Genomic DNA, 20490 nt, shown 5'->3' with positions numbered 1-20490 from the left:
TAAAGTGTTGTGTCTCGGGTACAGTGTTTGGTGACAAAGACATAACAGCAGTTTTAGTAACCCTTTGTCTTTCTTTTACTAGGGCGAAGCTGGATCTCCGGGTGAGAATGGTTCTCCTGGTCCCATGGTGAGTATGAGCTGCTCGGTGTTGCTCTTTAGAAGGTCTTTGGCACTTCATAATGGGTTGGGCAATGTCCGTACATAATCATAGAGAATGCCCTTCCCTTTTTTTCAAGAGTGTATACAACTAGAATATATTTATATTCTGTCATCTATGGAACCAAAGGTGAAGTTTTGTAATATTCTCAGTGTGGTCTCTCAACCAGGCATTCACAGCGTACACTTGCTTGACTTCTGCAAGATTGCTGCCTTGTGTATCTTCAGGCTTTGCATGGAATAGGATAGATATTATAAGGATTGAAAAGGGAAACCAGAGAAATAAAAGGAGTCTTGCCCAAGGTCACACAAAAGGTCACTGGAAGACCTGAGGCTAGAACTTGTTCGATTAAACTTCATACTTGGAGTTTGCATCTGTTTCTTTAAGAACTGAAGTCCTCTTCATATTCTATATTTTTTTAGATGCATACCTAAACATACCCACCACCCCTGACCATGTGTGGCCTGATGGCACTGATAGTGGTATGTGTGTATGCCCACAGTGCCTCTTTGCGCAAACAGGAATTGCATGGGTACACAAACCAATGCTATCCATCCTTGCAGTATGCAGGCCTTCCCTCAGTGTCTCCCCATCTATGTCTTCCCAATTCATCAAAATGATGGGCATTTTGCTAGTCTACCGATATGCAGAGAAATGTGGTTTGTTAGCACATGGAAGGCCACACTTCAGGAGACTTGAAGAATGTATTGCCTGTGTAAATTTTGTCCGCTTTCTTTTCCAGGGTCCCCGTGGTCTTCCTGGTGAGAGAGGACGTCCTGGCCCATCCGGTGCTGCTGTAAGTATGAGTGTTGCTTGCATGTTTCAAGTCCTATCTCCTGGAAATGTTGCTTGGTTCTTGTGGCTACTGCAGAATAAATATAAGTACCCATGCCTGCATCCCCTCCTCATTCACCCAGACCTATCCTTTCTTCTGGAGTAATGGTGAAATGAGATCTTTTCAAACTTCCAATGAGCAAAGTTAAGCAGAGTTAATGCAACAATATGGTGTTTGCAATATTCAGCTCTCTCTCTTTCACTGTCTCTTTCCCTAGGCCAGAGTGGTCCAACTTCTATCAACTGGGGGGTGGGCCACAATCCTGATGTCACCCCTCTGACTGTGCAGACACAGAAGTAATTGGCAGTGACTTGATGATGTCACCACCAATAACTTCCAGGTTCTGAGCCGCCAAAGTCACTTGGCAGATTCATTCTGCAGGAGGTGGCAGAGGTTGTGGCACGGCTTTTCAATATCCATGCTGTGCCGTTTCTGCTTCTCCTTCTCTAAAGGAGAAGCTCGAATGGCACAGCAGGGAGATCAAAAAGCCGCCAAAGCAGGAGGAAGAGGTGGATGGTGCCTGTGGTGGGGCTTTTGAAGGCCACCAAAAAGGGCCTTGCAGGCTGCACACAGCCCATGGGCTGTGTGTTGGACCACCCTGCCTTAGACTTTAAAGCTACAAAAGAGAAAAACAAGAACATGCTACTGGCTCATGACTGTGCTCTAGTAAAGCAACACTGAACCAGCCACATTTGTGGCACAGGTTCATTCCACTTACTTGCCTAAAAGTGCTAGTAGTGGAGCTGTTGTGCAAGAATAGGGAAGGGGGTAGAACAAACAACTGCAATGTAGGTGCCTGGCACAGATTGTGAGATTCTACTTCCCCCTAATAGCTAATAAGGTTTCTGGAGGCCTCGGAACTAGTCTTCTGTCAGTCTATCTTTTCCCACCATGTGGCTCTCCCAGCCGTTGTTAGTACAAAGTAAGTTGTTTGCCTGAATGAAGGCATGCCCCTCCCCCCCTGACAATCTTGACTTTGGACCTGAAGTGTGCCTTGTTTGCAATCTGGTGACTTTCTGTTCTTGTGCCCTAAGATATATGACAGTGGCTTTCTGCCCACCAGCAGATTTTTGTTTTATAGTGGGAATTGTCTTTCTGAAAGTGGGGAGCATGACATGCTTTTTTGCGTTGACCACAGAGGGCAAGGAGAAAGCGCTTTGCTGCCTAGTTCTTAGTGAAGCTAGCATCTAGTTTAAAGTGAATTTATTGTATGCTTGTCTTCTGCTATTGAAAGACGTCCCTCTCTCATTAAATCAGGGATTTGAGAAAGAAAATTGTTTTTAAAGCATAGTGTGTGCACTATGGTGACTGGCACTCCAGAAGAGCTGACCTCATGAAATAAGGTATAATGTTGTTACACGCTCTGTAGAGTGTGGCAAAGATATAAATAGGGGTGCTTCCAGCAGTTCTTGAGACAGAAAGTAGATGTTGTAGTAGACGTTCAGTAAATTTGTAATCATGATATGCAGTGTTAATGGTTCTTAAAGGATCTATACCAGTGTAGGAAGCAATTCAAGCTGCTACTGTCTTGTGCTTGGTACAACAGTAGGGACTAGTGCATTGACTGGATAATAGAAAAAATGCAGGTGCCGATCGCCTGTAGCACTTAGACATGTCACTCCTCAGTGAAGCTTACAGCGACAGGCATATCTGTATGCTATAAAACAAAGCTGTAGTTTCAGGCACAACTAGGCATGGTTTAGCAAAGCTGTTGGCCAAATACACCATGCTCAGGCATGTTTCCAGAATTCCATTCTACATCTCCAAAGATTTAACCCGTCATCTGATACTGCAATAAATGTAGCGTGAAATTCCCTCTGGCCATTTGTTCAGCACATGGCAAGGCCCCTGTGGGGCTGACTGTGAAGCTCAGCAGGAGAATTTCAGCTGAGAACTCTCGTGTTTGTATCTGTGCAACTTTAGAATGCTTAAGGGAACTAAACAGGTAAGTAACCGATGGCCCAACCCTATCCTGTTATTTACAGCAGGGGACAGTATCCTGCTACCGTAGATCAGCTTCTGATTATGTGGTCACTGCCAGCAGCCATTTTCAACAGGTGTTGCAAAGGGTTGGCAGCATCTTAACCCTGCTGCCATAGCTGGCAACCTGGTCCAGTGCAGGTTCCACTAAGCTGGTGGCAGGGGTGGATTGTAGATAGGGAGGGGGGAACAGGGAGTGTTGGGGAAGTAATTGGGGGTGGGGGTGGGAGGGGGTAGATTGTGCACATTGTGCATGCCAGATCTTACCGCCTCTTTCAAAAACCTCTTGGCCCCTTTTCCCTCCTTCGAGGTACACCACCAAAATAGGTGGCATATGTCCAAGGAGACTCATAAGTGGCCTGGGGGCTTACTTCAAGGTAGGTAAAAATGTTTACTGGCATAGCTGGAACCTGGGGCCATTACTGCTTTTCTTCTGCTTGGAAATAAGCAAATGGCTGCTCAGAGAAGCTCATGGCAGGGGAATGCAGGAGAAGGTACTGTGGCAACAAGGAGACCTTGCCGTCACAGTATCTTCTCCTGCACCCACACTTCACAATGCTTCACCTCAATGCAGGCCTGTAGCTGACTGCAGGCCCGTGAGGGGGTAAGGCATCCCTGAGACCTCCTCAGGTGAGGTACCTGGGGCCCTGTACTCCTTGGCCTCCCCTTAGCTATATTTGTGCAGCATGTGCCTTCTTCAGAGAGGTTCATTCCATAGTGACTATGTTCAGAATTGTTCATCCTGAATCTCTTTTAAAATAATAGTTTATCCCTTCGTTTTTGCATATACTATCATCTGTTGTTTCCCACACGCAGTCCAGTTTGCATTGACCAAATACAGTAAGCTTAAAAACAAACAAAAAAAGTAACTGCATAGCATCTCTCACTACCACCTCATTCTTATAGTCCTACGTATTCCATGGTTCATGTCAAAAGATATTCTATTAAGGATGACCAAATTTGTTTGGTCATACTTAGATGAGGTCTTTGGGCCTGGTCCTGAACGTTGCATGCTGGCTCACCGCTAGCACACAGTGTTGCAAATGTGCCATAAGGCATGGTTGGCAACCTTCAGTCTCGAAAGACTATGGCAGGGGTGCTCAATAGGTGGATCGCGATCTACCGGTAGACCGCGAGGCAAAATGAGTAGATCGCGGAGTGCTGACCCCCCCCCCCTTCAGGTGCCTCTGGGAGGAAACGCCGGGAGTAAGGCCCACTGTACTCAATGGGGCTTACTCCCAGGTAAGTGTGGCTAGGATTGCAGCCTCACAGCCTAATCCTAGGCATGTCTACTCAGGAGTAAGTCCTGTTATACTCAGTGGGGCTCAAGGTACACCAACATACATTGTACACATAAATGTTATATGTTATGATGGCGCGAACATTGTAAAAAAAACTCTGGTAGATCTCCGGGCCTTGCTGGGTTTCAAAGTAGCTCTCGAGCCAAAAAAGTGTGAGCACCCCTGGACTATGGTATAAGCCTACAGCACCCGGTATTCCCAGGCGGTCTCCCATTCAAGTACTAACCAGGCCTGACCCTGCTTAGCTTCCAAGATCAGACGGGATTGGGCATGTGCAGGGTAACAGTTGGACTCCATGCCTGTGACAGTTACTGCCCGGCCAGCTCAGGCCTGCACTGAGCCAGGTTGAGGACAGGTGAATGCTGCCCTGAGCTCCAGGCAAGTGTAGGACGGTGGAGAGGTGAGTGGGAGCATAGGGAGAAGTGTTCTGGGGTGGGGGAAAATGGAGGGAGGTCAGGGAGAAGGCATGATGGGGAGAGGGAGCTGGGCAGGAAGGGACAGAGATGGTGGCAGGCCCTGCCACCATATCCTGATCCCACTCCAGGCCAGGGAGGCCTGACATGGGTCTCCTCAAATCTGTGTGCGCTCAATAGCAGGCACAAGGAGACCCATCGGGTCTGCCTCAGGTTTCCACGGCATAAGGGAGCATAAGCTACCTTACTTCGAGTAGCCCTGGCAGTCCTTCTCAGCCCCTTGGGATGCAGTGGTAGCCATTTTGGTGCCGCTGCAGCCCTTGGCACTGGGGATTGGGCTGCCTGTCCTGCGACTTTTTCAGAATAAAGAAGAAAATAAGCAGGGCAATAATGTCCGGGTTTGTCTCCCTAATCCAGGGGTGTCCAAAGTTTTTGGCTGGAGGGCCACATCATCTCTCTGCCACACAATGACACTGTGTTGGGGGCCGGGGGGGGGGAGAATTAATTTACATTTAAAATTTGAATAAATTTGCATAAGTTTACATAAATGAATATATTAAAGATGAACATATGTGAATGAATGAAGGTCTGTCAATAGCACAGGGCCTATAAAAGGCTGGCCTTTCCTTTGCTGCCTCCGCTGCATCACAGTCATGAAACAGCAAGCAGTGAAGGGAGCCCTCATCCCACAGCTCACGTGAGAGGTCAAACAGTCACCCTCACTCTGAGAGCAGTTGCATTGGGCCAGTGCGGGCTCCGACAAATCTCCAGAGGGCCAGAAGCTCATTGGAGACTGGGGGCTCCCTGACGGCCGCATTGAGAAGCCATGTGGCCCCAGGGCCGGGGTTTGGGCACCCGAGTCCTAATCTCTAGCGCTGCAGCGGTTTTATTGCTTGCGACCCCCCCTCCCCCCGAGTGCTAGGACTTGGCTCAGTGCTGCACTAAGCCAGAAAAAAAGGGGGTGAAGGGTAGTGGGATTACTGTAGCAACCAGAGCAGGAGGATAATGAAACTGCTTTACAAGAGGAACTCCAAATGAACTTGGCAATAGTAACCTTGACTGAAGCTGAAAGTGAGAAGCTGATCTTGTGAGGGGGACTGCAAGCCCCTCCTTGTGCCTGCGTTCACTCAAATAATGCATGTGCTTTGAGACAGAGTGTTGGCCCACACTTGCTTCCCTATTATTGTGCCATTTCATTTGCATTGATTGGTGGTACAAGAGCCCAATGGGGAAAAAAGTATCTTATACTGATCATTGGTCCATCTAGCTCAATATTAGCACCTGTTTTTCAAGGTCTTTCCCAACTCTGATACCTGGGATATTTTTAAACTGGAGATTGAATTTGGAACCATCTGCCTGCAAAACATGTGCTCCATCCAGAGCTGTCCCTAGGGTATGGTGAAGCCATGTCACTGCCCCAGGCCCCATGCAATGGGAGGCCTGGTTCAGGGGCAGCAGTGACCCTCTACCAAATCCTGTAGCACTGCAGTTGTGATAGGGACAGCAGAGATAGATTGCTGTGATCCTGTTTGGATTGCAGTTCTATAGTAATCAGAAGAGGTTAGCACCCTTCCCTTCCAACCACCTCTTTCTTTCTTCATTACCTGGCTATTTCTTTAAGCCAGGTGAGGCAGAATCCATTTCTGCTCTCAACATGCCCCTGCACTCTCTTGTTTGGAAGAGGTAGCTGTGACAGTGAAGGCGGTGGTGAGGAGAAGGTTGGAATGTGAGTGCTTTTTAAAAAAATTTGGTAACCTGATCTGGCAGCCAAAAATGTCCCGGGCCCAGTTCTCCCCTCCCCCCCCCAGTGGTCCTGACTTTACCACTGAGCTATGGCCCTATATTTTTAGTTGGTTTGGTGGCATTCCCTTGATGGCCTTCAGCCATGAAGGCTGTCATGGTTCATGTGTCCTTGCTAAATTACTTTTCTGCTCAGCTGCTTGGCTCATTGCCTGGGACGTGAATGAGAGCAGCCAGGCAATTCGACTTGAGTTACATGAGGGCAAGGGTGTCAAACCATTAGCTGCAGAGGCTTTTCATCTCAGAGTTCCTCACAAGAGGCCCTGCTCAAGCCAGGTTCTGAATTTGTGTTAGAACTGCAAGTGCACAAAGAAAAGACTTTTCTAGAAGCTGCTACCCAGAGAAGCCTACGGGCACAGTCTTCGCTTGTGATTTTTAGGTAGCTTCTAAAGACCTTTTGGTTCTGCAGCTTTTTGTGAATTGCAGGGTCTGTATACCTTTCCGCCTTTATTTTATGCTGAATTTTATTAAACTTCTAGTGACACATAATTTTTATGTTTTCATACACTCCCTTTCTAGTCTGCTTTTATCTAATCTCTGTTTCATCTAATCTCACCTTATATTTAACCTTTTTGTATTAAAAAAAGAAAAGAAAAATGCTTAGAATGTGGTTTTGCTTATATGTCTTCAATACATAACCCTTCTCTGAAAGGGTTGTATCCACCTGTTTGATTATACCTCTGTATAGTCTAAGTGCAATAGAATTATTATAAAAGATTTGTTTAGTCATTTAAGAGTATGTTCTGACAAAACAAGGCCAAACTTTGTTTACTCTTCCTGGAACTTGCTCAGGAATCAGTACTGTTACCCTGATCTACATATTCTTGTGATGAACCCCAAAGAGTGGAATGAATACATTTCTTCCTCACTTTGTCTCTTCTTGCCTTATGAATGCAGTCTGAATAGTGAAGAAACTAAGAGCTTATATGCATGCCTAGAATACTTTTTTGGAGCTGTACTACATCAGAATGTAGGTGAATCATATGTTTCGGTGCTCCCCTTGTGAAAACCATCCTGAACCTAGAAAAATAATGTACAATGGAGATAGCTGACCTAGAACCTTTCTCCCTGATGTGCAGGTTTTCTGGAGATGGGGTGGTTCAGATGTGTGTGCATTGGAGCACTGGGGAGCATTCAGTTATGTCTGACTTCTCCCATTTACACATTGCATTTTGAAGTAGGATAGCCTTGTGTGGCTTTATCATACTGTGGCTTCCATCTGTCTCTATGGTGTGGAGCATATAACTTGAGGAAATCTTTGTTTGTTTAGGGCGCAATCCTAACCCCTTATATCAGTGCTTTCCAGCACTGACATAGCAGTGCCAATGGGACATGTGCTGCATCCTGCAGCTGGGTGTCACTCATGGAGGTCTCCTCAAAGTAAGGGAATGTTTGAGGAGCTGCATTGCCCTTATGTCGGTGCTGGAAAGCACCGACATAAGGGGTTAGGATAGCGCCCTTAGTGGCATAACTGAGAACACAGCTATATTACTGTTTAATTATGCTTCCTTGTCTGACCCGCAGTCTTTTGTCCATTGCAGGGTGCTCGTGGTAATGATGGTCTTCCTGGCCCAGCTGGTCCACCTGTAAGTAAATTTTCTTTTTTGGAATGAGTTTCTAAAAGTGACTATTTTCTTCCATACTAAAGATTGTGTTTTATGAATTAGATATGTTATTAATGCAAATGCCAAACAGATCTAACCCAAAAAATGTTTATTTCTTAAAAATTCTATTCTTCCCCCCCTCCGGTCATGTGATTTTAGACTCTGGATTGGTTCATATGATATTTATCCCATCCAACTGACCCCATGCATTTAATGGTATGTGCGCTTATGGCATGTGCGTGTCCTGGCCCCTTCCTTCACTTTTTCCCCATCATAAATACTATATATACACATGTATAAGTTGATCGCATGGATAAGTCAAGGGCAAGTTTTAATCCAAAAATAATAAAATTCAATATGAATTAAACTGGATAAGCCAAGGGTAAAACTTAGGAGTATATGAAAGTCTTTGAATTACGTATAGTAATTTTGTCTGATTTTACCCAAGGCCTGAAAAATGACTTACCAATAATTGTTCTGAAGCAACTATTCTCCAAACAGAAAGAAAGGTTAAGGCGTTATGGAAGTTATAGGTTTTGTGAGGAGTACACTACTTCCATAGCAGTAGTCCTCATAAAGACTATGGCTCCCACAAGCTCCTTCACCTTCCTTCCTGCTTGGAGAATACCTCCGTTTCTGTGGTGCTTCAGAACAAGATAAAATAGCTATGGGTTTTTTTTTCCCTTTTCCCTGCACGTCCCACTTCTCAGTCTGTACTCTTCAACAAGCATGAAGCTGTGACTTTTTAGTCCTTCTTTTGGAGAGTAATTGAGGAGAGGAAGGCTTGTGAGGGAAGTTGAGCACTTTTGAGAAGGGGATGAAATGGCTCTTTTGAGAAGGGGAGGTAGACAATTCAATATTAATCTAAGTTGGTGAGCAGAAAGAAGTGGCCATAGAGATCTCACATGACTCAAACCTTCAACTTGGCTGAATCCTACATATGTGCCATTGTCTATCCATTGTACCAATCATGCCCTGTTATAGAATGTTTATGCACTCTTTGGACACGTGTTTGTAGGAACAGTCCTATATTAGCCAAAACCTTTATTCTGGGTTATACTATACAGTAATATCTATTCATTTATTAATGTGTTAGGATTAGGGTTACACCATATACCACTCCTTCTTTTCGTGGAAGCTGAGAGTAGAAATCATTTTTAGTTCAAGAATGTAACCAGCATTCTTTGTGCTTTACTAATTTTTGAGGGTTAGCATTTTGGATTTCCTCCAGAAAAACATGGATCAGTTCTTATCTTGCCCTTGGGTTTACTGGGGTTCTACTTTCTGCCTTTCTTTTCCGTCTGTAAAATTTGATTCCAAGAATTGCAATGGTTGTACCTTAGGATTGGGAAGACTTTGGCACCCTAAATATGCCATAGAGAATTTGAATAATATGAATTCTGTTCTGCTTATCTCTGACTAATACCATGTTTTTCCTTTGTTCAGGGACCTGTTGGCCCTGCAGGAGCCCCAGGTTTCCCCGGTGCACCTGGTGCAAAGGTAAGTAATGCTTGAAGACCAAAATTAGTCTTTTGTACCAGACCAGCTTGTCATGATTCCGCTCCCACCTTGCATTTCCTGAGCAACCATATCCCCTCCCCTCTGAACTTTTGGTCCTTTTCTGTTACGGGAAGGCCTGAAGCATTTCACTAAATTTACCTACATTAAAAGTAAGGAAAAAATGGAAAAACTGACAGCAATTAAGAACAAGCAACTTGCACATTCATGTTTCTCTGTGTGGGAGGGAGATTTTATAGGAAAGGAAGCACCGAAGGGACTGAACAAGGACTGGAGAAAGTTATGGCAAATATGAAAAAAAAATCTATAGGAAATGAAAGCAGGAGGTGGGGGAAGAGAGAGAGAGACAAGCATATCTATGAAGTGAGGGTATCAGAAGTTTCAGTCCTTAAAAATACTTGCGTTTGCTCTGATCTTGTAAATTTTGACATTAAAATCATTATTATTTGTAGACCACAGTTTAAAGCTGTATTTAACCCATTTCTGCCCAGTCCACAGGTGTACACATATGATCCCTGTTGCGACTATGTTCTTTAGTGCACCTTAACTATTGTTTCTGCCTCATATGTCAAAAGGAGACTGAGGACCCAATCCTATCCAACTTTCCAGCACTGGTATAGCTGTAATGCAGTCCCAAGGTAAGGAAACAAATGTTCCCTTACCTTGAGGAGGCCTCTGTGATTACCTCCCCACCACAGGATGCAGCACACGCCCCATTGGCACAGCAGCACCGGCACTGGAAAATTGGATAGGAAACTACTTGGGTCTAGTGTGAGAGTCATGGATTACTCTTACAGACACATGCTGACACACTTACGTTGGCTGGGGGCAGAGGTACCATTTCAGAATTCCCTTGGAGACGGAAAAGTTTTCCATTGTGGGAAGGGTCAAGATTCTCAGCAAGGCTGAAAGGCCTAGTCATGGATATGTTCATGATTTAAGGGCGAAAAAGCAGTGTGCTGGAAGAGTGCAGCTCCAAAGAGCCATGCCTTTTCAAAAACAAAGGGACTTTTGTCTTTGACATGCATGTTTTGAACATAGGCCTGTTGTTTATATCACAACAGTCAAGATGCAGAATGAGTTGATCGAATATATAGATGCTCTTGAGGAGTAACGTAGTATGGAGAAGGAAAGCCCCACCATTAAATGGTGCCTTGACCAGGTGCCTTACTCCCGCACACCACTGCAGTTTGACTTGAGAACATATAAGAAATCTGGAAGTCTCTGACCTTGAATGTTACAAAATAAACACTACTAACCCTGCACAGTCATTCCTGTATCCAACAGGCATGATTTTGTTCATGTTTGAAGGGGCACTGGCACAGACAAAATGTGTGTGACGTGGAAACACCTTAGAACAGTGTTTCTCAAACTGTGGGTCGGGACCCACTAGGTAGGTCGCAAACCAATTTCAGGTGGGTCCCCATTCCTTTCAATATTTTATTTTTAATATATTAGACTTGATGCTACCATAGTATATGACTGCATTTGGAGAAATGTTACAGACCTGTACTTTTAACAAGCTGCTATGTATATTCTTTTAACAATGATAGTCAATGGGACTTACTCCTGGGTAAGTGTGGGTAGGATTGCAGCCTAGGATTGTTAAAATTTTTCCTGCTTGATGATGTTACTTCTGGTCATGACGTCAGTTCCGGTGGGTCCTGACAGATTGTCATTCTAAAAAGTGGGTCCCAGTGCTAGATGTGTGAGAACCACTGCCTTAGAAGATGCACCACCAGCTGGTTATGGAAATGACTGAGCATTCAGTTAGTGGTGCATTTTTTGGTGGCAGCCAAAGTCCTTTTCTGTGAAAATGTCTCCCAGACAACAAAAATGGAGGTGGTTAGATTCTGAATGATGTCCGGCCAATGGGTTTTGTCCAGAGGGTCAAGGCAATTGGATGATCAACTGCCCACGAGAACAGTGCAATTCTTTTCTTTCTGAGGCATTAGTGCAGTGTCAGTGTGTGCTTGCCTTCCCTTCCATCCCAGCTCAGCATATCTGCTTTCCTTAATATGGGGCCTTATTAGGGCAAGTACAAACAGGGAGACCCTCTTTTGGGAATTCCCCTGCCTATGTGTCCTGCTTCAGGTTGCTAATCTCTCTGAGGCCTGGTTTCTATGGTTACCACATAGTGAAGAGGCAGTGTGGGGCAAGAGCTGTGGCCTTTTGTGGAATGTCTGACAGGAATTGACAATGGGCTTTCAATAGCAATCAGCGTCCTCATTATGAAAAGATGGGGGGTCTACAGCGTTGGAGGGCTACTCAATAGTAAGATGGAGGGCACTGAAACAGGAAAAGGGGGAGATGAGAAAGCTCCGCGGTTGCTCAGTGAACTTTATTTTGAAGCAATGACCTTTCACAATCATTTTGGTACATCCCAACTCCACAGCATTCTGTTGAAGAAATTTCACAGGTGCAGAGAGCCTCTTGGTTTTGAAATTTTGATGGGAACCTCAGTGTGGTACAGTAGATAGCTGTGTGGAGAGATGTTTTGAGGAAAGATGACATTTTAAAAGCATCAGAAAGTTGTGTCTAAAAAGCAGTAAAATTTGGGGTAACTTTGGGTACTGCCACTAAAATATTTCTGAAATACTTGCTACATGAGGTAAAGTATGAATACTGTTTGCTGTAAACCCCCCCCCCCCCCAAAAAAAAAAAACTGGTTCCAACCATCATACTGGTGATGCAGTCACATGATCACTTTGTCACATACCCAGAATCAGCATAGTTTTTTGCCCTCCCCAGCCAGGTGAAGGTGTGTAAACCCCACCTCATGTGCCATTTAGGCATGCCTTCTTGGTGTCCTGGGGAGAATTTAGCCCTGTGCAGGCTTTACTGCATCCATGGGGATCATTGTGTAGTGCCAGGGAGTGAAAGCATCCAGCCAAGCCCCATCCCTGTGCTGATGCACTCCAAATCCTCACAGCTGTACTTATCACTTCTGTCTGAAGCAACTCATGCTCTGTGTGAGGAAAGACCCAGAAGACCAGTATCCCTCATCACAGGGAGAATCTCCTCCTGCATACAGTGCTAGTTGCTTCAGACAAATGCTATAAGCTTGGGGGTGTGGTTATGGTTTGCTAGTACCTTCCGGGATATATTGTAAGTGTGGAAAAGTCACCATGCTTACGGTAATGTCTGCACAGGCTTCTCTTCTGTCCATGTGATTTCAAACCCTGGGCATTTCAGGCTTCTAAGTCATGTGGAGGAAGTCTTAGGGTCAGCACTATTCTCTTCAGACAAGTGCTGAACCCTGGGATGCTTGGATGGCATGGCCAAATAGTATGTAAGGGATGCTTGTCCACGCTTTTAGACATCACGTGGCCCAGAGCAGAGCTGAATTTAACAAGGATATAGCTAATTTGGGCCAATTTCGTAAGATCTGAAATTACAAAAATGCTAGAAGTGAAATTACTAGCCCAGAGTCACCCAGATTAATGGCTGTGATTGATTACAAAGAGACCAGTTGTGCTTCCTGCACTGTTTTCAGATGTTAATCAAGCCTGCTTGCTTGTAGCAGAAAAAAATGCTAATAATCTCTCATCCTAATGTTCCTTTCCTTGTCTATTTGCAGGGTGAAGCTGGCCCCACTGGTGCCCGTGGCCCTGAGGGTGCCCAAGGCTCCCGAGGTGAATCTGGAAGCCCCGGCGCTCCTGGACCTGCAGGACCTCCAGTAAGTACCTTGTTCTTCAAATGAAAAGAATGAGAACGTATTTGGCCCTTCCAGGAGGTAGGAAGATTATTTGGCTTTATTAGAGCAAGTATCTACTGCACTTTAGTCTGAGATCCCCTATTTTATAATCACTTTTTCCAAAGATGGGCAGAGTTCTACTGGAATACTCTTCACCATCAAACCACAGCAAGCCCCCAGTTTGTTTGGGTCATGTTCTGTAGAGATGTGGAATAGTGACAGTTCAAACCTGGCATCATGATCATTGGAATCTTGTCTGGAACTAGCCTGGTTAACACATCCTCCTTGGCAAGTAGAGGAAACCACATATATAGTCTACCCCACCTAAACAAAAGTTCGTCAAAGTACTGTCAGACTTGGGGCCCAATCCTATGGTCCACACTGTGCCTCCGCGGCGCGGACCACAGTTGCAAATGTGCTGTAAGGCACGTTTGCGGGGCTTACCCCCAGACTTCCACTGGAGGTGGCTCAGCTCCAGCCAGTGCTGAGCCACCGCCCGGCGGGCGCCCGCATTCCACAGCTCGGCGGTGCCTGCCACTGCTGTGCTGCGGAATGGCAAACGGGGCAGGAATGGGGGCGTTCTAGGGAGGGGGGAGTCCAGTGTGATGTGGGGAGATGGGCGGGGAGGCCGGCGTGATGCCCAATCCCGTTAGGATTGGGCAGTCGGTCTGTTTCAGTGTAACTGGTTCATAGTAAGCATATCCTTTTGATAATAAGGCAACTTGATTGCTGCCTTGCAACCTCTCTCTTTTTCATCCTCAGTAGATTGATACCAAAATATTCCTTCTCCTTCCAGTGGCTTTGTTGCAGGAGACACCCAGTTAGGTCTCAATCAATAGGAGTAGAGCTAGGTGTAAGTACACAAGCCTCCAGTGGATGGCAGTGTCAAGGGAGGATTCATACAATGTGGCTAGTTCCTTCCTCTTTTTAACTAAATACTTTTCCATCAGCCAGAATTGGGTAAGCAGCTAAAAGGACTGGGGCAGTTCTTATGAATTGTGTTATGAGGCTCCCCTACCTCTAGTCCTGTGGCTTGATCTACATAGTCACATGCAACAGAGGACACAGAAAGTGTATGTACGTGCACACAGTCGAGACTTCTGTTTCCTCTTGGACAGATTACCAGAATTTAAAATTTGTCTATGTTTGGGAAAAGTGCCCCTCCTCATTAGACTCTCATAGGTTGGCAGCCACTGTATTAGTAACAGAGAAAGCTACTTTCTGCTTAATCAGACCATTTAGTCCGTCTAGCTTGATATCACAAAAACTGACTGGCAGAGCTCACTAAGGTTTCAGCTTTTCCTCTGTCCTCCCTGGAGATGCTGGGGATTGAGCCTGGTCCTTTCAATGGTGCTCTACCACTGAGGTATGGTCCTTCCCTTTATTATGAGTGGCAAGAATTTTCAGGAAGTTCAGAGCAGACAGCCATCTTTTCCCATGTGGAAAATTCTAGTCAAGTACACCAAAACAGGTCCCTCAAGAGTCTGTTCTGCAATTATTAATTAATTAATAGTATTTATATACTGCTTTTCAACAAAAAGTTCGTAAAGTGGTTTACAGAGAAAAATCAAATAACATTGGCTCCCTGTCTCAAAAGGGCTCACAATCTAAAAAGATGCAAAAGAACACCAGCAGACAGCCACTAGTAAAGACACTGCTGGGGTGAGGAGGGCCAGTTACTCTCCTCCTATAAAAAAGAGGAGCACCCACTTGAAACAGTGCCTCTTGCCCAGATAGCAGGGATATCTTACATAATGATTAATTCAGCCCTGGTCCAGATTCTGGCATGATAAGCATGGCAGAGAAGTTATTTCATCCTAGTACCCTTGTGGGCTTACATTTCTCCTTTACAACAGTGTGATTTAGCACCCAATCCTATCCAACTTTCTAGCGCTGATGCAGCTGCAATGGAGCCCCGAGGTAAGGGGGCAACCATTCCTACCTTGAGGAGGTATCTGTGACTGAAGCACGCATCCTATTGGCAAGGCTGCATCAGTGCTGGAAAGTTGGATAGGACTGGGTCCTTTACTGCTTAACCTTTTTCAACATTTAGTGTACTGTGTCGAGAAAGCAAATTTACAGAAGAATTGCAATTTCCAACATGTTCCTGCTTTCATTTTTTCCAATCATTCCCAAATTGGAAGGTGTGGGGGAAGTCCTATCCACCAATGATCCTGCCACAGCTGGCTTTAGCTGACTCTTAGACCTCTTTGTTTTTCCTTCACTAGTGAAGGAGAGAATATTATTTGGTGTGATTTGCAAATGCTGATTGTTAAAATTGCCAGTGTCCTGATACTTGTTTGACCTCTTAGAGATGGCCCAGGGCATTGCATACAGTGGTAAAATTATAGTGGTAAGCTAGTAGCTCAATCCAGTCTGCCGTTTATGATGGCAGAATGTTTGTTCTGCCATTGTAAACAATGCGACACTGCTGCAAATGGCACACTGCTTCCAAGTGCAAAGGAATTGCCAGAGGAAACTGCTGGGAGCTGCCTGCTCACACCAACAGCCCGCTCAGGCCATACGAAAGCAGATAAGGTGGTGGCTGGAGCGGGCTGTGGTGGTTTGGGGAGGAACCAGGGGTGGGAGGGGTAGATCTCAGTGGCGGTAGTGTGCACTAGGTACTATCCCTCTTTCCCAGGCTAGGATCACCCCCTTCCTCTCCTGTATTAAAACAGATGCTCTGTATTAACACGTATCCTGCCAAGATGGAGATGCTGTCCTCAGACTCTGCCACCTACAGGTCTCCTCAGGCCCATGCCACCTGTATAGCTGGCGTAAGTTCACTTATACCAGCTACCTAGATGGCATGGTTCTGAGGAGACCAGTAGGTGATGAGAAGGCCTACCAAGAGGTAAGTAAAGTTTTGGCCTTCTGATGCTCCTCCCACCATAACCTGCAGCACATGTTCCATTGGCATGGCTGCATGCTATGGAATGGTAGGGGATAGGATTGGGCTGCTATTGATTTACAATTTTCTGTCCTTTAATGGTGCTGCAACATCTTTTGCTTGGGTGAGCATTCCTACTAATGAGGAAGTCCATTATTATTTGGGTTTGGTCAGTCCCTTGTTATTGCTCATCTCCTCTTTGCTTGTTTGTGGTACGTACAATCTTACTTCTCTTAAGATATTGAACTTGGGTTGTGTGTTTTTTAAATACTAAATACTTGCAAGAAATGGTGCACGTATGTGCATGATAATCATTTCGATAAGTGAATTTTTATTTTTTTCACTGTATGTCAAAGGGGAAAATCTTGAGAAGTGTCTAAGCTAGGATAAGGGAAATGCAAGATACTTGTCTAAACATAAGCAGGGGGCATTGTAGGCATTAGTACCATCTTTGTGACATATTATGACGTAAGACCATTCACTTCCCCTCCTCCTAAGAAGAACCTGGATGTGGGGAGTGAATTGGGGCAGATTATGCAAAAAAGTGTAGACTGCACTACAATTCCCAGTATTTCCATAATCATATGAGAGTTGGCTTGTCTGGAGGTACCTTAACCATACTGAGGCTTGTCATGTAGCCCCCATACTTCTTCTTTTCCAGTATCACCATTCCCAGATCACCCATTACTCCTGTTTCTTTACTGAAGGCTGCACCATTTTGTTCCAAGATTCTCCCTGTGATACCTTGCTCCTGAGGGCAGCCATCTTTCAAGAAAAGAGGGTTGGGATACAGCAGCCTTTCATCAGAAAGAGTTTTGCTTAGTACCTTCTTCTTGCTTTTAGGGTAATCCTGGAACTGATGGAATCCCTGGTGCCAAAGGATCTGCGGTGAGTACTATATTACTCTGGTATAAAGACAGAGAAGAATGATAGATGGAACTGATGTTGTTTCCAGAAGACCTTGAGAACTTTCCAAAACCCTTAGTCTCAGCTAAACACATGAAAGTATTGAGCATGGATCTATTCTATAGAGTAAATTGTCCTATGTCTCAAGCAACCTAGGTGTCTCACTCAACCTTTTGGGTTTTTTATACTATCAACAGGGTGCTGCTGGCATTGCTGGTGCTCCTGGATTTCCAGGCCCACGTGGACCACCTGGGCCTCAAGGTGCAACTGGGCCTTTGGGTCCCAAAGGTCAGACGGTAAGAAACTCAGGCAAATGTGGGGGTAATTTAAAACTTGTAAGTATCCAACTCTTCAGACTGATCTACCCAGGGCCCAGTCACCTGCCCTGTACCTTAAGTGTCATGTCCTGAGATTGTACTGGACATAATTTCTCTCTCTGCTCATATTCACATTTTAACAAATATTTGAATAAATGGAGAGGGTGATTGTAGGGGTCTAGAAATTTTGGCTGCCCTTGATACGCCAGGCACATGCAGATGTATCAGGAGAGAAGTGGAATCCATTTCTTACACCATCCAGGACTTCAGACATGGGAGTGACAAGAATCCCTCTCATTGCTTCTTAAGCATATCCAAAGCAAGGTGCAAAAGAGAAACCGTCCTTCCCTTCTCCTTACTCCATTGTGCATACCAGAGACACAGCATCAGGATCTGTCTTTCCTACTCAGCACAGAGAGATTTCTCTAACCTCCGAGTTCTCTGTGATGTGTAAAGAACTTGAAGAAACAGGGGAGTCTTTCACTTTGTACTGGGCAATTAAGTTTAGATGGTTTTCAGAAAGATATATATGTTTAGAAGTGATTTGTAATGAAGATCCAGCAAGAAAACTCAAGTGATGATGAAGTATGTGGTGATGGCACCTGGCCTAGATGCCTTTAAAAGGAGTTTGGACAGATTTATGGAGGAAAAGTCCCCCTTAGTGAAGAGAAGTAAACAGAAGACCTCCTTAGTGTATCTTTCAGAGTTTAGTATTCCATAATTACTCTCTTCTAGGCCTCCAGTTCCATGGAGATGATTCCCTTTCCATTTTCCACATAATCTTAGTTCTCTTGCCTCTTACCTACCCTGACCTATCTGTAAGGGAACAAACCCTTAAACCTCCCCTACTACTGAACGTCCTTCAGATCAGAAAGTTGAAAGGATGCTGTCTTGAACATTCTGCTGATACTGTCTCAAACCAGCAATTGATGTGAAATGGTTGAGAAATTCAGAATTTGCCATACTTAAGATGTTCCTCTTTCTCTCTGTGTAGGGAGAGCCCGGCATTGCAGGCTTCAAAGGTGAACAAGGCCCCAAGGGCGAACATGTAAGTATCTAATGATGTGATTTTATACTAACCTGGCATGTGAAATTATACCATGTATAATTTGCCCTATTTTTAAGTTCAGTCTTTATAGCAGGATTCACTGGCCCTTATTGGCCAGCAGTAACATTACAGCTAGAGCCTGTTTATCTGTGAATTTTGCATCTGCGGATCTGGCTCCTCTGGACCCAACTTGAGCCAGACTTGGCTTCACCTGAACCCTCCAAAAGGGGACTGGAGCTGCTCTCTGGTCCCCTCTGGAGGGCTTTCCGAAGCCCACAGAGGCTGTGTGCGTCCACCCACGCCCTCTGTGGACTTCAGAATGGCCCCATAGTGCAAAAATAGCTAGTTCCGGTTTTTATCTGAAAACCAGAAGTGACTTTTTATGCCTCCGGTCCCCTTCGGAGGGCTTAAGTGGCCAAAAACCATGAATTTCCTTATCTGTCTGAGAATGGATCCCTTGCAGATACTGAGGCTCCACCTGTACTAGTACTACAACTACAAACATTTATATATCTCTTTTCAACAAAAAACGAAACTCACAACACTATTTACATAGCATAAATGGCCCTTTGTCCTGTGAGGACTCATAATCAAAAAAGAAGCAGAAGAAAAACTTGTAAACAACCCCAGAAGAGCCTCTTCCCTGGGGTGAATAGGGATAGTTGCTCTCCCCCTGCTAAATATAAGACATGTACTGCTTTAAGAGGTGCTTCTTTGTCCAGTTAGCAACTCTTCCCTGTGCATGCCAGATCTCATCTGATCTTGGAAGCTAAGCATGGTCAGGCCTGGTTAATACTTGGATGGGAGACCGCCTGGGAATCCTGGGTGCTGTATGCTTATACCATAGTCTTTCGAGACCGAAGGTTGCCAACCATTAGCAACTCTTCAGTTGCCTGAACTCATTAATTGAGCAATTGGCACATTTTATCCAGCAGAGGGCAGTAGTACATACATCAACCAGTTACGCTTCCATAAAGGAGCCCCACGTGGACTTCTGTTATTGCTCCTTTACCACAGCAAGAAGCAGAAGTAGAAGAACTAGCTCCCTTTTTTAGTGCTGGTAGTGATAGAAACTCATTAGAGTGCTCTGTGTTAACACAGATCCTGCCAAGATGGAGATGGTACCACACACAGTAATCCCAATCTCTGAAATAAGTGCTCTTCTGACTACACTTATCAAATATTCATAATAAACCCATGAATAAGGATACTTCACCTTTCATCCTGGACCCACCCAAAGGACACTTTTAGGAAAACTTGTAGGAAAAGGGTGGGTTAGGGCCATGCAGAAAACCTTGTGATCTGATTAGCCTTCTTGGATCTGATGAAAAACTTGGGATATTAATTGGGGCATAAGTTTCTGTGTTATATTTTTTCTCCAGGGCCCTGCAGGACCACAAGGACCTCCTGGACCTGCTGGTGAAGAAGGCAAAAGAGGTGGCCGTGGTGAGCCAGGAGCTGCAGGGCCAATTGGGCCACCTGGAGAGAGGGTAAGTAACATCATTTGGCGTGGAACCTTCCTGAACAAACAGCAGAAAGCGTTCCCCTATATGGGGAAAATGCCTCTATGGCATGAGTCCCAATCAAGACAAGTCCTGCTCTTAGATTCACTTGGGAAGCTGCCTAGGACACAACTTTGCAATCGGTAACATTTTTGGCAAACCATACTGGAGAAATTTTGCTTTACTGGCATCACTTTTTGTACCATGCACAACCAGCTGCTTCTGCTCTGGCTGAACAGGTGTGGCAGGGCCAACCACAAGACCTCCTGAGGCAGCAGGCCAAATGCTGACCTCCCCCTTACTCAGTGTTCTGCCATCCTCTGTTCCTCCTGCTCTCTTATGTTTGAGCTCAGTGTCCCCTCCCCTCCACATTTCCTCTTCCTTTCTCTCCCCCTCTTCTTTTTCTAATCCAGGGAGTGGGAGGAGGGGCAGCAGCAATTGAGACAAGTAGGCAGACAGAGATGGGCACCCCCCCCCCCAATCTTCTGCATGAAGTGACTACTTCAGTATGGCCTTATGAAT

At 45.2% G+C, this 20490-nt stretch overlaps 1 protein-coding gene and 1 pseudogene across 1 annotated transcript in view; one reads left to right on the top strand and one right to left on the bottom strand.

Moving 5' to 3' along the window:
- COL2A1 (collagen type II alpha 1 chain) overlaps positions 1-20490 on the top strand; it is a 96794-nt gene that overhangs the window by 27763 nt on the left and 48541 nt on the right. The window contains exons 14-22 of the mRNA XM_066618472.1: positions 83-127; positions 900-953; positions 8028-8072; positions 9537-9590; positions 13189-13287; positions 17039-17083; positions 17299-17397; positions 18413-18466; positions 19849-19956. Coding sequence (XP_066474569.1) covers positions 83-127; positions 900-953; positions 8028-8072; positions 9537-9590; positions 13189-13287; positions 17039-17083; positions 17299-17397; positions 18413-18466; positions 19849-19956 — 603 coding nt within the window. The remainder of the gene's footprint in view (positions 1-82; positions 128-899; positions 954-8027; positions 8073-9536; positions 9591-13188; positions 13288-17038; positions 17084-17298; positions 17398-18412; positions 18467-19848; positions 19957-20490) is intronic.
- Positions 4451-4572, bottom strand: LOC136642417 (5S ribosomal RNA; annotated as a pseudogene).

This window comes from Tiliqua scincoides, chromosome 2, assembly GCF_035046505.1.
Source record: "Tiliqua scincoides isolate rTilSci1 chromosome 2, rTilSci1.hap2, whole genome shotgun sequence".
In the NCBI taxonomy this organism is placed as follows: Eukaryota; Metazoa; Chordata; class Lepidosauria; order Squamata; family Scincidae; genus Tiliqua; species Tiliqua scincoides.
Note: the sequence above shows the minus strand (reverse complement) of the source record. Positions and strands in the feature narration are given on the sequence as shown.